The 14,466-nt window shown below is 40.3% G+C and overlaps 2 protein-coding genes across 2 annotated transcripts; one reads left to right on the plus strand and one right to left on the minus strand.

Moving 5' to 3' along the window:
• Window positions 1–1,069: 1,069 nt before the first annotated feature.
• On the plus strand, window positions 1,070–6,669 carry il17ra1a (interleukin 17 receptor A1a). Its single transcript, XM_058416901.1, has 11 exons — window positions 1,070–1,369; window positions 1,809–1,830; window positions 2,056–2,202; window positions 2,524–2,648; window positions 2,769–2,895; window positions 3,438–3,485; window positions 3,624–3,772; window positions 3,918–3,992; window positions 4,116–4,182; window positions 4,295–4,417; window positions 4,557–6,669. The coding sequence occupies exons 1-11, from the start codon at window positions 1,268–1,270 to the stop codon at window positions 5,990–5,992; spliced, it is 2,421 nt and encodes an 806-aa protein (XP_058272884.1). The 5' UTR covers window positions 1,070–1,267; the 3' UTR covers window positions 5,993–6,669.
• A 19-nt stretch (window positions 6,670–6,688) lies between these two features.
• tmem121b (transmembrane protein 121B) lies at window positions 6,689–13,412 on the minus strand. Its single transcript, XM_058416904.1, has one exon. It carries the CDS (start codon window positions 13,005–13,007, stop codon window positions 11,814–11,816), a length of 1,194 nt encoding a protein of 397 aa, XP_058272887.1. The 5' UTR covers window positions 13,008–13,412; the 3' UTR covers window positions 6,689–11,813.
• Between the last annotated feature and the right edge of the window lie 1,054 nt (window positions 13,413–14,466).

The raw sequence follows: 14,466 nt of genomic DNA on the forward strand, positions 1-14,466 counted from the left end.
TGATACGTGAGACACACTACTGTTATTTGTACTACTATGTACTCTCACACTGATGTGCATACCTGTCACATACTCCGTGTATTGTGGACTTGATTTAAACTGTATAGCATTGTCTGTAAACTAAACATATAGTGTCATTATTTATGTACTTTTGAGGGTCACCAAAAGGCGGTACCAAATTCCTTGTGTGTGCAAAAACATACTTATAAATCTAAGTACAATAAATCTGATTCTGATACGTTTCAGCATTCTGTATAACAACAAAACACATGCTTTCATCAAAACAACGCTAAGAAAATATGCAATTAAACGTTAGTGTGGTTCAGTTTATAAGTTATCTCAGGTTTATAAGTTAAACGTCTAGGCAATAGTCCATCATTTTACAAGGTTTGTTTGCAGACAGGTTGCATTTTGCTCCTAAATTGGTCAAAGGGTTGAGCAAAGAATCATGGTTAACTAGCATCTATGCTAATTGCATGGGGACTTTGAGATTATGACATTCATTTAAAAAAGATTTATTTTAAAATGTATTTGTAATAACATATGTGTTGTGCACTTTTTTAAGTGTATTATTTAATTTAATAATGGTGATTTAAAACTAGGAGTTTGTGCTATCATATTTTAAATGGGCTAAGTGTTTCGAGGCTAGCGAAATGGCTTTTAGGGAAACGGCGCCATCTTGTGGACGGCTTAATAAGCGAAAAATGCAAAGATATTTAGAAAAAAAAGCCGGGACTAGCGGCCGAATTCCAAATAGCTTCGTTTTGAAAGTGATGTGCACTTGGTGAAGGGTTCGGGTCAGGTGTTGTCTATAGCCTTTTAAGTGTACCTATATAGGGAGCAGGGTGCGATTTGGGATCATTCTGCATTCCGACTGTAAACTCCGGTCCTGTTTCCCCCTGAAAGTCCCAACTATTCAATTTTACTCATATTTTGACTTCTTTTTAACGTGTTTATTTTAATTATCTCATAAAATAGCCTCTCGAATGAGAGAAAGTTATAAAGACAATAACAGGGCAGGTAACAACAAAAATATAGCCTACTTCCGTTTTCACCTCTTCTTAGAAAACGTAGGCAGGTCTTTCCAGTAAAGGCAGGTGTGTGAACGAGTCACATTTACATCAACTCCAGGAAGTTTAGCCGATTTGTCTCGCCTACTTTCTCTCCACACTTTGTTCAACTTTACGACAAAACGGCGTGAGAACAGATGTTGAAAACAAGTCCATAAATAATAATTCAAGGCTTCTTGTTCTAGTATGAGAGCACAATGGCTGTGAAGAGTTTAACAGCTGCTTTATTCCTCTTCTGTATCTCTGGGGTGTCATGTCTACGCATCGCCAACAGGTCCTCTCTGACCTGCAACCAAATGGTGAGTAGATTAGATATTTTTATGTTTAGAAATTTATCACAAAAATAGAGTAAGCTTTCACTTATAGGTCCTTTTAGTTTCGATTGGCTGGAAAATCTTTATGTATAAAACAACATCATGAGTTTTTTGTTGTTGTTTGTGTGTTTGTTTGTTTTGTTTTTTAACTTAACACAAAGACAAAAGTATTCCTATAGCCACATCTCATTTCTGTTTAGATCTCCCTGACATCCTTTAGGACTTTTCTTTTCAATCATGAGACGTAGTAAAGCTTCTTAAAAGACATAAAGTTGGCAAGAACTGTTAGATAAAAGTTTTGTGAACTACATATTAGTCATATTTACACTGTTCATTATGTACCAAACGTCTTACTGTTACAGGAAGTACACATTTTTCCCATTTCCATAAATGATTGTGTTTCCTTTTGTTCTTTTCTTTAAAGGTTCCATGTGAAATTAAGATAAGTGAGTGTTTTCTGTACACACACACACACACAGACTTTCTAAAAGAACCTCTTGTGTTTGTTGTTGTTGTTATTATTATTATTATTATTATTAACATTGTTGTTTTGATTAATTATTATTAATATACTCAATGTCAAAATGTCCCTACAAAACGTAATAATCCCTCACAGCACTTTTCCTTTTTGAGCTCAAAATCTCAGTTTATTTATTTATCCATTTTCCCAGATAACTGTATATATAAAGAATGGCTAAAACCGCAGAATTTCACTCCGACCAGTCCAGTGGATCTAAAGGTTCGTGTAGACATCGCGACGGATGAGAACGGATACTCGGTGCCTGTGATTGTGGCAGACTGGAAAGCAAGGGATGATGGTTAGTATGTGAAGTCGATGCTGTTTTGATGTAGGCGACATAGGTGTTCGCTGCTGACCTATATGGACTTTTCTTTAGCACTGAGCCTTTTTTTGTTTTCTTTTTTTAAGAGAAATTATTTATGTCAGAATTATACGTACATGTCCTATCGATTATAGACAATAGAATTTTCTAGAAAGGATCTGATGGCTATTAATTATGTTGGGTTTTTTTAAATGTGTTAAAAAGAAAGAAAGAAAAGACTACAACTTCGTCTAATTTGCATACTTTTAGCATTTTGAAGTAGAACTATTCATGTGTAAAAGAAGCCGTTTCTTTCAGGGAGCATTATACATTTGACTGGAACGGAGTTTCAGGTGACAAAACAGGGCAGCGGTGAGCATTTCTGCGTCCATTACATGTTCCTCAAGCACATTACTACAATGAGAAATGAATTAGGTGAACAGGTGAGACAACACAGAACCACTCTTTATACCATAATTTTTTTCTCTGATTATTATTATTACTATTATTAGTATTATTATTATTTTATTACAAGACTCTGATGTGGGTATTTTGCCTTGCAGTGGTCGTTTTTTCTGGACAAGGTGGTTGTTGATCCAGGTGAGACGTATTTGGTGTCAGTCTCCAACCTCCCCAAGCCAAACATCGCTTACACCAGTTACAACATTAACAAAACTATCCAGGTCCCAGGTAAGTTAATGCAGGTTAATGTTTTAAAAGTTTAACCATGGAAAGATTTTGTATTCTTGTGCTTCCTTAACAGCGTAGTACAGCCTCTTTTTTCTGAGTTCAATGAAACTTTGGAATTTCTATCATTTTAAAAGTGTTTGAAACTCTATTTCGGATCATGTTTTTGTGATCATAACTCTACAGAAATGAACAAATCATGACAAAACTATGATTCATTCTACAATTGACAAAAACACTATGACTCCCTTCCTGCTGGGTGTGTTCAAAGACACTGGTGTTTGCCACAAACTGACCTAAAATCACTGAAGCATTAAATTTCAGGAAATCATTTTGTGTCTTCGATCCAGCTAGAGAATGTACCTTGCTAGCTATGTCTATATTTTAACTAGTACCAGAGAATTTATCGCTGCTGCCAGAAACTTTGTCACATGAATTGTTTTGTGTATTCTGCGACATCCTTCTAAATATACACTTGCTGAAAGCCTCGTATAGTCTCGTATTTATTTCAGAATGCTGTTATAAATCTGTATCTGTTACAACAGGTTGTAAAAGTCCTGCTATGCGGTCGACTCAGATCTGTATTGAAAACGGTGAGTGAACATCTGTCTTTATTTGCCTTAAGAAAACAAAAACTAGCAAGCATGTGTACCTTCATTATTTTTTATCCTGCTGCTTTGTCACTTAACATTTCCATGCATCACTGCCTACAAGTGTAATATTTCTCACAGGAGAAAACTGGAATCCCAACATCTCCATGGTGAGGTCAGGGCCTCGGGACAGGATGCTCTTTATTACTTTTGACACCAATGAGCATTCTGAAAATTATAAAGTCCATGTGAAGTGCAAGCAACACAAAGAAACCCAGAATCTCACTAAGGTAAGGAATTAAATCATATCATGTCTACATAGTTTGGAATTCTTGTACTTCGGATGAGCTAGGAATGTGTTAGAATGCGGAAAGACGTAAAGTGATACACTCATTCATACAAACCTAATTTTTTTCATGAATCTTTTATACGCAGGAAAAAAGGTCCTCCCTAAATGTCACATTTGACCTTGAAGCTTGGCCACACACATGCTGCAGTTTCACTGTGGAGGTACTTTTCCCAGTAGTTTTGCAACACAACATATAATCTGTATACCGCCAATTATTATATACAGCTTTAGACTTTATCTGAAGTGTTAGTATACATATTATCTGTAAATGTTTCTTCATGTAGATCCAGCCCTTCTTTAAGTGTGGACATGACTGCTTACGGAAGAGTAGGAGTTTCAATATATGTCAAGGTATGAAGTTAATAAAATCATCCAGTTTTTCTTTTCCTTCTCTTTTCTCATTGCGGGAATAAGAAGTTGAATGTTCCTGGCTATAATGGTTGTGTTCATTTTTTCTAAACAGACCCAACAAAGTCACCCGAAGTTGCAGATGATTTGTGGAAGATTTTTACTGGGTTGTTTGTCTTATTCTGTGGTCTTTGTGCCATTTGCTTCATTTGTTTGCGCTACAGGAAGCAGCAGAAGGGTAAGTAACGCAGGATCATTTTATTTTCAAATAACTCCTGTAGGCTTTGCAGAAATTTGCTTATTACGAACATGCTATCTATATAAAAAATCCCTGACAGACATGATTATCCAGTTTATGTTATTCTTTGTATTTACAGGTCCAGAAACACTCATGTCTTGCCCCTCCACTTCAGATGATCTCCCTAATGCTGAGCGTTCAGTGCTAATCATCTACTCAAGAGACCACCCAAAATATACCGATATAGTGCTGAAGCTCTGTGCCTTCTTGAGGGCCAAATGTGGTACAGAGGTTTACTTGGACCTCCTGGACACAGCGTCAATTGGAGCCATGGGCCGCCTGCAATGGACGGAATTACAGAAGCGTCGTATAGAGCAATCTTCTGACAAAGTGCTGGTCCTCTGTTCACGAGGAGTGCAGGCCAAGTGGGGGGCCATGTGTGGCGGACCTCGAGTCCTCTTACGTGAGGATGTTTGTTCACCAATGGGGGACATGCTGACACTCGCCCTGCAGCTTATTACACCCGACATGCAGCGGCCCGCCTCTTATGGCAAGTACCTGGTAGCGTATTTTGAGGATATAAGTGACGAACGTAATGTGCCTTCCATGTTTGACCTGGCGGTCAAATACAAGCTAATGAAGCACTTCGAAGAGCTCTTCTTTCGGATCCTGGATTTGGAAAAATATCAGAAGGGGAAGGTGCACACAATCAAGGGCATTGGCATTGATGACTATATCAACTGCCCATCAGGCAAAGCTTTGAGGGACGCCATTGAAACCTTCCAGGCTTACCAGTTGGAGAATCCGGACTGGTTTGAAAAGGAGTGCTTAGACAGTGAAGATGAGGTTCCGGTAACCGAGATAAGCCCTATTCTTAATGAGTGTCCCCCACAGGTTCTTAAGTGTGATCCTGTGCTCAACTATGGACCCTCTGTATGCGAGTGTAAGGTGGAGGTACACCATGCGGACCAGACTCATAGTGTCTGCTCCACTGAAATACCACATCTTAACCGGGATTTTCAGGAATTTTCTGTTCAAGAAGTCCAGCCAGCATACCAGGTATATTCCCTTCATCCAGCTGTGGAAGCCCCACTTGGTATCCACAAAGCTGGGGTGTACCATGCAGATTCAGAGAACCATCCCTGCCTTTTAGTTGAACCTGCACTACGGGAACCATTACCATCGAGTAGGAACGAGATATTTGTGAACGGAGAGCCACTTCCCGAGGTCTCCCCTGCCACTGATAAAGAGGAGGCCCTTAAGAAACTACTGAACCTCCAGGTCTCCCTGGTATCTGTTGATATTACAGCTCCTCCACCCTCGGTGGATGATCAGTTCCAGACATCTTGGGATATGCACTCATCGCAGCCAGTGGAGATGGATGAGAGTCAGGTGGAAGACACCTCAGGAAGGAGACAATCTAGATGGTCAGATCAAGGATATAGCTCAAGAGACTCTATGGTAAGGGAGGATCCTCCTCCATCTTCTCTTGTTGCACTGGCTAAATTGCAGGAAGCCCTATACCTAAACAGTCCCATCTCATCCGGATTCTGCACAGAGACAATGGAGAGTTGATAGAATGCTAATACAAAGAGACTACCGCTACACTCTACATACACTTTTTTTGTGGAAAAAGCCATGAGTTGCATTTGTCCAAGTCAGGGTGGAAGTATAGCCACAAGAATCCCAAGAGCACTGGGCATGGTGGGATGCCAAGTCTATTTAATCTACCTAATACAAAGTTTCTTTTTTATAATTACAAACAGGAAAACAATGAAAATCAACATACTCTGCAGATGTTTTTATTGTGTTTTTATGTATATAACAAGAGACAATTAACCTGTGAACTGTTGTTTGCAGAGCTTACATGAGCTTGATAATGCAAAAAATCGTGTAACATTTTTAATGATATTTTTAACAGACATATGGACATCTGTCCACCGATTTTCATTTAAACAGGTTTTACATTTAATATTGCACATAACCTTTTTGGTTAAAACAGGTTTTCATCACAGGGAATCTACAAGCTGTAATTTACAATATACTGGTTACCATTGCATGCATTGCACTATAAGCAACTTTTCATGTAAAAACATATACGTATCACGAAGATGATTTGTTTCTTGGTCTTCTCACAGGTAGATTTATTTAATCAGATTAATGGATCTCCATCAGATGGGGCTTTAAATGTAATACTATAATAGTACACTAATAATAACTGTAAATTAATAAACCTGCATTCTTTGGTTGTATTTGTTGTGTGCTTTTTCTTTTCTTTCTTACTGGAATTTACTGTAAACATATCAAACAAAAATTGTGGTCCTGTCTTCTTTTTCCCAGGTGTAAAGATTTGAAGATTTATTTTCCAACAAGATAATGTCAGAATTTTTTAGTGCAAAAAAAAGACCCCTAAAGACTCTTGTGAGGGGGACTTGTGAGAGGAGCACATCTGAAGGCGTATGCACAAGTAGAAGTCGGCATGAAAATTTCACATGCGTAGTATTTTGCTGACATACACACATCCAAACATGGAATACATTTGCATTATAAACATATTCACACTGCACGGTGAGGCACAAAAAAATCCCATTTTTGATAATGCACTTTCGGCCTGCATATTTAACAACGTTCCTTTAACATTCTTTCCGCTCCTACGGTAGGTAAGGTTTCCACACCGTCTGTGTATACCAACTTCTACACTTCCTTATTGAAATGCTTGTTATCTAATTTCTAATTAAACTAGTCAAGCCGGTTTTTAAAAGCGGTGCATCAGAGTAGGTTGGAAAGAGTTCGAAAACATGGGGTTTTCCATTTCTTTCATCAGACCTACTCATATTTCCTGTCTCTGACCTATTCTGGTACATCATGAACCGAACATTTTGAAATATGTTGTCAGCGTGTTGTCGTGCTGAGAGGTAGCCTAGCGCTGCGTGGAGACTAATGAGACACAGCTACTGCTCCGAGGCCGCTCGTTCGTGGATATGAGGTCTAAAGAGGGGCTACGTATTTCCTCACTTTGTGAACACCATCTTAAGTATGTGGTTATGACCAAAGGTATTAGGAATCATCCAAAGCCCATACTGTACACAATTAACTCGGTATTTCTTTCTACAACCGCCGGCCGTTACATATCCTCCATGGACATTTTAGAATAAAAAGAACACACCGCTTTTCACTTGAAATATACAACTTAACATTTTACACCTTTTTTTTTCACAAGTGCGTTTAAAATACATCCACAGACAATGTGTCTGACTGGGTGGGAGATGACGTCTACTTCACATTAGTTCAATGATGTCTGTTACATGGTATATATTTTTAGTATCGAAAATAAACGACTAATTGCATTGCACGTATTACCGACACCATTTTTTTTTTTTTTACAGGTACCTGTGAGCCTAAATGTGGTATGTTTTGACACTGATAACAGACTTAATGTCTAAATTCATTGCTTAGATCCATTTTTAAACCATGTGATCCTATTATAGATTCCTGCCACGGATCAGAGAGAGGTGCTCAACCTACTTTCTTTGCTGAATATACACATGGATTTACTTTTTAAGTTCATCCAAAGATACACCCCTGCTGACAAATCTGATCAGCTGCCAAAACACAGATTAAGCAGGTAGTCGTCTCTGCCAGCTGTTCAGTTATTTTCCACTTTCCTTCGTACACTAAATTGATCAAATGTTTAAGAGCTCCTTATAACATAACTGTTGTGTTATATTCTTAATAAAATACCCTGTCTGTGAAGAAGCATTAATAGAGGTAATTGAGAAATTATTTCCTTTCTACTAATACGTAACAGTAGGCAAAGATTTTGACCGTTTTGACCTGTGTTTTGAGCGTCATATTGGTTCTCTGAAAGTTTTTAACTTCACTCTATACTTTACAAATCTTCTGCAGTTTTGGTAAAGCAGGACTTCCTCTTAACTGACTCTTAAGGCAAGACACTACAGGTAGAAATGACAATTTCGGCCATAGAAATCAGTTTACAATGTATTAATTATTTGTTTACTTCACAGTTTTTATCCATACACGGCCATTTTACCCGCAACTTGATAATGTGACTTTGATGAAGGCCTTATAAACCTTATAGGCCATAATGACTACAGCAAAAACACAAAAAAATCACATTATGTATTTTTAAAACAGTTTTTATCCATTTTTCTGCATTTACAAATTGCATTTTTGTTGCTTTACAAAAAATAATCATATTCATCTGTAGTGTTTCGCCTTAACTCTCATGAAAAACAGGAAGTTTTCACATACAGAAAGACAGAGCTACATGTGTTACTGAGCGTTAGCGTAACTCTGTATCTACTACCCTGTCAGGAGTGTTGTGCCGGTAATAGGTGCATTTTATGCTTTTCCACAGCACACATGTGACATTCCGTTATTGATATTCATAAATTCTCCACAGTTTCATTAAAGTGCCTCACAATACAAGTGCAAATCAAAAACACCACGAATCACGCATCACTAATGACCATTGGGATCATGAACACACACCAGAGAGGGTTTACAACCGGTGAAGTCGTGGAAAAAGGAGTATATAGTTTCCTATTAGACTTGGCTAAAGACATGACATTAGCTTGATATTAGATGTTTCATATCCACACCAAAAAGTCAGTGGCAACCAAGTTCAAAGTGCTTCATGATGATGAACAAGGTGAAGAAATCGATAAGTCTTTACTTGAATACTGTATAAAGATTGTAGTTAGATGGCAGTAATCATGCACACCCTCTGGACTAATAGAATAATACACATTTTATATTCTTTTTGTATCTTACATTTTGTGGAATTTCAATATTTTGTGACATACAATGATAAAACCAACTATAAAGAATGACAAAAATGCACGACTTTGGACATATGAAGTTTAAAATAGCTTTTTGTAAGCAAGCAATATTGAAATTTAGGTTTTCTCATTTCTATACCAGATTAGAAATCTGTTCCAGTCTCAGATCTAAATGAGTGGCTCAAATGATTACTCAGACCGGTCTAACAGTGTGTGGACTCTTGTGTGGATGTTTCTATTTAGCTATTATTATTGTTTGAAGCACAAAAATGGAACAAACTCTTGTTTACATGGTTAAGCGTAGTTATCCTATCCTGTTGTGTATAGAGCCTGTCATTAAGTGTGTTTAGAGGGATTATGAAGAAAATAAGGTAAGGGAAGTAGTTGGTGCCTCTGGCAAGTATACACAGCTACTGTAATATACTGTACTGCTAATTTTGCATGTAAAATGGAAACCAAACAACACATTGTCCATATACTATACCTTAGAATTTTTAAGTGAATAAATAAAGCTTACACATATACACTAATCAGGCATAACATTATGACCACTTGCCTAATATTGTGTTGGTCCCCCTTTTGCTGCCAAAACAGCCCTGACCCATCATGCACTGTGTATTCTGACACCTTTCTATCAGAAACAGCATTAACTTCTTCGGCAATTTGAGCAACAGTAGCTCGTCTGTTGGATCGGACCATCCACATGCATTAATGAGCCTTGGCTGCCCATAACCCTGTCTCTGATTCTCCACTATTCTTTCCTTGGACCACTTTTGATAGATGCTGACCACTGCAGACCGGGAACACCCCACAAGAGCTGCAGTTTTGGAGATGCTCTGATCCAGTGGTCTAGCCATCACAATTTGGCCCTTTGTCAAACTCACTCAAATCCTTCTAACATCAACTTTGAGAACAAAATATTCACTTGCTGCCTAATATATCCCACCCACTAACAGGTGCCATGAAGAGGAGATAATCAGTGTTCATAATATTATGCCTGATTGGTGTATATACACACCACCCACTTCAATAGAAACACCTTTACACCAGCAGCACAATGCTTAAAATCATGCAGATTCAGGTCAGGAGCTTTGGTTAAATGTTCACAAATATCAGAATGAAGAAAAAGTCTGATCTCAGTGTCTTTAACTGTGGCATGGTTGTTAGTGCCAGATGAGCTGGTTTGAGTATTTCAGAAACTCCTGGAATTTTCACACACGACCTTCTGTAGAGTTTAAGCTGAGTTTTTTTTTTTTTTATACATTTTGCTGCTGCTGCCACATGATTGGCTGATGGGACAGCTTGAACAGATGAACAAATGAACAGATGTACAGGTTCAATTATTAAAGTGGATGGTGCATATAAATATATAATATCCTGTACACCCTTTAGAGTTGGTTTTAGAATTGTATGTCATGAGGGTCAAAAGATATTGAAATTCAAATTTTAAAAAAAAAAGGCATTACAAAACATAAAATATGTACTACGTTGACTCCTGTGCTGAATATCAAACATCCGATATCAACCATCTCTGTGACATGGCTAGAGAGTAGATCTGTCTGCAAATCTCAGAACAGTGGACATGTCTCTGGAGATGTACATAAGCTCACAGACATGCACTGCAGGACTAAGGAGTATTTTATGATTTCATCAGTCAGAAATCCTGTCCAGTACGCTTGTTAGCCAGCTAGCTAGCATTGGCAGTAAAAAACTATGATTTCTACATTTATGAATATTAGTAAATCCCCTGAAAGATCCGGTAAAGGGAGTGCATGTCAGCTAGCTAATTAGTGTTTACAGTGCAGCTTTCCCCTAAAGGAATCCTGTCAGGTCAGCTTATGTTAGCTATTTGGCAAGTGTCAGTAATTACAGGACAAATGAATTACTGTATTATCGTATTTTTTTAATATATATATTGCAAAAGATTTATGATTTATTTGGTTTAGACTTTTTTTTATCTGTAGATAATGTTCCAAATGTTTTAACTTTTATCTTAAAAGAATGAGAAAAGAAGCTTTTTCTTTTTCTTTTTGTTATAACAATAAAAATCCAAGTGTTATCACTTTTGTTTGAGATTGCACGTCAGATATATTTCAACAAAAATATTTTTAGATTATTATTATTATTATTGTTGTTGTTGTTGTTTCAGAGTGGAGTTTTACCTGAAACTGATTTAACGTCCTGATTTAGAAATCCTGTCAGGTTAGGTTAACTGGCTAACAACGTCAATGCCAAGATTCCTGACTTAAAGCCACGCCCACTCACACAGGTGCTCCCATTCTAGTAATGGACTCAAATACACGCCTTTCTGTGACCTGCAGACAGACCGTGATGTGCATCTATATGGCGCATTAGGGTGTGTAAAAGCCATTAATTCATACTCTACGTAAACACTTGTACACCACATAGGGAGTAGCGGCCATTTGAGATTCTGCCTTTTTTTTCCACTGGCACGTCGATTTGTTTGGTTGTAGCACCTGTTGAGGACGTTGGTCTTGCGACGGCGTTTGATAAGGCTGGTTATATGGTGAGTTCTTGGGAATATACTGTAAATGCGTGTCCCAGTTTATGTTCCACAGCAGCAGCAGCAGTATCTAGGGCTGAGTGTTAACAGCCAGCGTGTTAACGTAGCCGCGCGGGCACATGTCGTTCTCCGAGACGCAGTGGGAGAACTGGGCCGGGTCTCCTCCGCGCGCTAGTCTGCGCACACTCCTCAGGCTGGCGCACTGCTCCACCAACTCCAGGCACTTGCACGCCAAGAAAAAGACGTTCTTGAACATAAAAAGTGACACGGGCATGTCGTAAAGCAACACGAGCAAGCATCTGACGGCGAGCAGAGGCGCGTCGAGCAGCACGCCGCTAAGGAAACGCGCGCACATCCAGCGGCAGCGCATCCGCGAGGCAGCGGAAAGCTCGTAGAGCCAAAGCACCGGCACAACCAGCGCCACGAAGTACGCCGCCATCACTCCGTACTTCAGGTACGCGTTGTTGGGGATCTCGTTTTGCACGAGCAGCAAATCTACGAGCGTGAAGCTGTCCAGCACATCTACGCACGTGTTCACGAAGCAGCTCTGTGAGTGGTAGCGCGGCGCGCCGTGCGGATCCTCCACCAGCGAGTTAATGAGGCAGAAGAGCAGCGGCGCTGCGAGAAGCGCGGTGGCCTCAAAGCCGGCTGCGCCCAACGGCACCTCGCGCGCCACAAGCTCCAGGATAGACGTCTGCAGCACGAGCGCCACCTTCGGCGCGCACGCGATCACGTAGACGAGCCACGCGAGGTGTGCGAATGCGAACTCGCCCAGGTGACAGCCGAAGAGCGAGCTCTTTTGACGGAAGCCACACGCTCGCTCGCGCTTGCTCCTAGCGTTGCGGACGAAGAAGATGGCCCAGCCAGAGACCACCACAAGGTCCGTGGCTATCCATGAGCACCAGTACAGGTCGGTGAACGCTATGAGGTAGAAGTCCAGGATACCGCCCTGCAGCACGAGCAAGGCGAAACACAGCACCTTGTAGAAGAGGTTCTTGGCGGAACGCGGGACGAAGGGCGGCGCAGACGGCGGGAATTCGCAACCAGAGGTCATGGCGCGAGCCGCCGCGGAGGCGCTGTCCGTGCTGCCTCGGTCCGCGTTGGCGCTGGATGCGCTCGTGCTCGTGCCCCTCGTGCACGCGCCGCTGCGGAGGAGAAGCTGGCCGTTCTCCGGTGCCGAGGACACGGGGGAGTCTGGGTAGATCGCTGCTTCGGCTCGAACACAGCTGGCCACGGAGTTCGCTTTACGAATGTCCGCGATCATCGTATTCCTGCCCGATCTGCTTCCTCGCCTGTATTCCGTCTCCGGCCCTGCGCAGTCACAGACGCTCAGAAAGGCGCAGAAATCCCGTTATGGAGTGTGTTGGAACGGATTGTGCACGCGCTTCGATAGACATATCAGTGTTTTCTAGTCCTGTGCTCTACATTAGAGCGTTTTCCGTGCTCACACCATACTCAGCTTTACAGCAACTTGAATATCAGAGTAAAAAACGCACAGTCCTGACCACAATGCCTACTGATGCTCAAGTATAAAATACACTTGAAGGAAAGCAATTGTCCCAACCTAAAGATGTCCCCTCGGCTACTCCTATACACACCCATTAAACCCAGCTGTTTAAAATGGTGTCAAATTATTCTGAATTCAAAAATCTCCATCCCTCCATAATCGTGTCTTATTTTACTTGCTTTTAAACTTGCTTAACTTGCAATCAATCATTCAATAATTAAATAAATTCCCAGTTGTTGATAGTCCGAGTCATACAGCTGGAAAAAACAAACACAGAAAACAGATGCACCATGCCTTCCTGCTCACATAAAGAATGAGCAAAGCAAGTCAACCATGTAATCTGCAAGAATTATAAGAGCTGTCTGAGAATTTAGGATGTAAATGAGTATTAGAGAAGATCCAAAATGTGTTCAGATGATATGAAGGAAAGGAGGGAATATACACCAACCAGGCATAACTTTATGACCACCTGCCTAATATTGTGTTGGTCCACCTTTTGCTGCCAAAACAGCCCTGACCCGTCATTCACTGTGTATTCTGACACCTTTCTATCAGATCCAGCATTAACTTCTTCAGCCATTTGAGCAACAGTAGCTTGTCTGTTGAATTGGATCACATGGGCCAGCCTTCGCTCCCCATGTGCATCAATGAGCCTTGGCTGCCCATGATCTTGTTGCAGGTTGACCACTGTTCCTTCCTTGAATACTGACCACTGCAGACCAGGAACACCACACAAGAGCTGCAGTTTTGGAGATGCTCTGATCCAGTCATATAGCCATCACAATTTGTCCCTTGTCAAACTCGCTCAAATCCTTACACTTGCCCATTTTTCCTGCTTCTAACACATCAACTTTGAGGACAAAATGTTCACTTGATGCCTAATATATCCCACCCACTAACAGGTGCCATGATGAGGAGATCATCAGTGTTATTCACTTCACCTGTAAAGCAACCATTTTGAAAGCAATATACTTCTCTCTCATCACTACCAATAATAACATACACTACCAGTCAAAAGTTTGGACACATCTTCTAATTCCATGATCTTTCCTGATGTTTATTTCTTTCTACATTGTAAAACAATGCTGAAGGCGGCCAAAATCCACAATAATGTCCTTTGAACAGTTGATATTGAGATATGTCTGCTACTGATGCTCTGTAAAGCCTTCATAACGGCTCTAATCTGAGGTGATGTTAATTGGTGATTTCTGAGGCT

This window comes from Hemibagrus wyckioides, linkage group LG19 (assembly GCF_019097595.1).
Source record: "Hemibagrus wyckioides isolate EC202008001 linkage group LG19, SWU_Hwy_1.0, whole genome shotgun sequence".
Taxonomy (NCBI): Eukaryota; Metazoa; Chordata; class Actinopteri; order Siluriformes; family Bagridae; genus Hemibagrus; species Hemibagrus wyckioides.

Bases quoted from the DNA above. Each gene is read 5' to 3' on its own strand.
- il17ra1a (XM_058416901.1), top strand. From the start codon at position 1,268: ATGGCTGTGAAGAGTTTAACAGCTGCTTTATTCCTCTTCTGTATCTCT. The intron at 2,203-2,523 runs GTTAGTATGTGA...CGTTTCTTTCAG, and splicing joins CTGGAAAGCAAGGGATGATG to GGAGCATTATACATTTGACT. The intron at 2,896-3,437 runs GTAAGTTAATGC...CTGTTACAACAG, and splicing joins CAAAACTATCCAGGTCCCAG to GTTGTAAAAGTCCTGCTATG.
- tmem121b (XM_058416904.1), bottom strand. From the start codon at position 13,007: ATGATCGCGGACATTCGTAAAGCGAACTCCGTGGCCAGCTGTGTTCGA.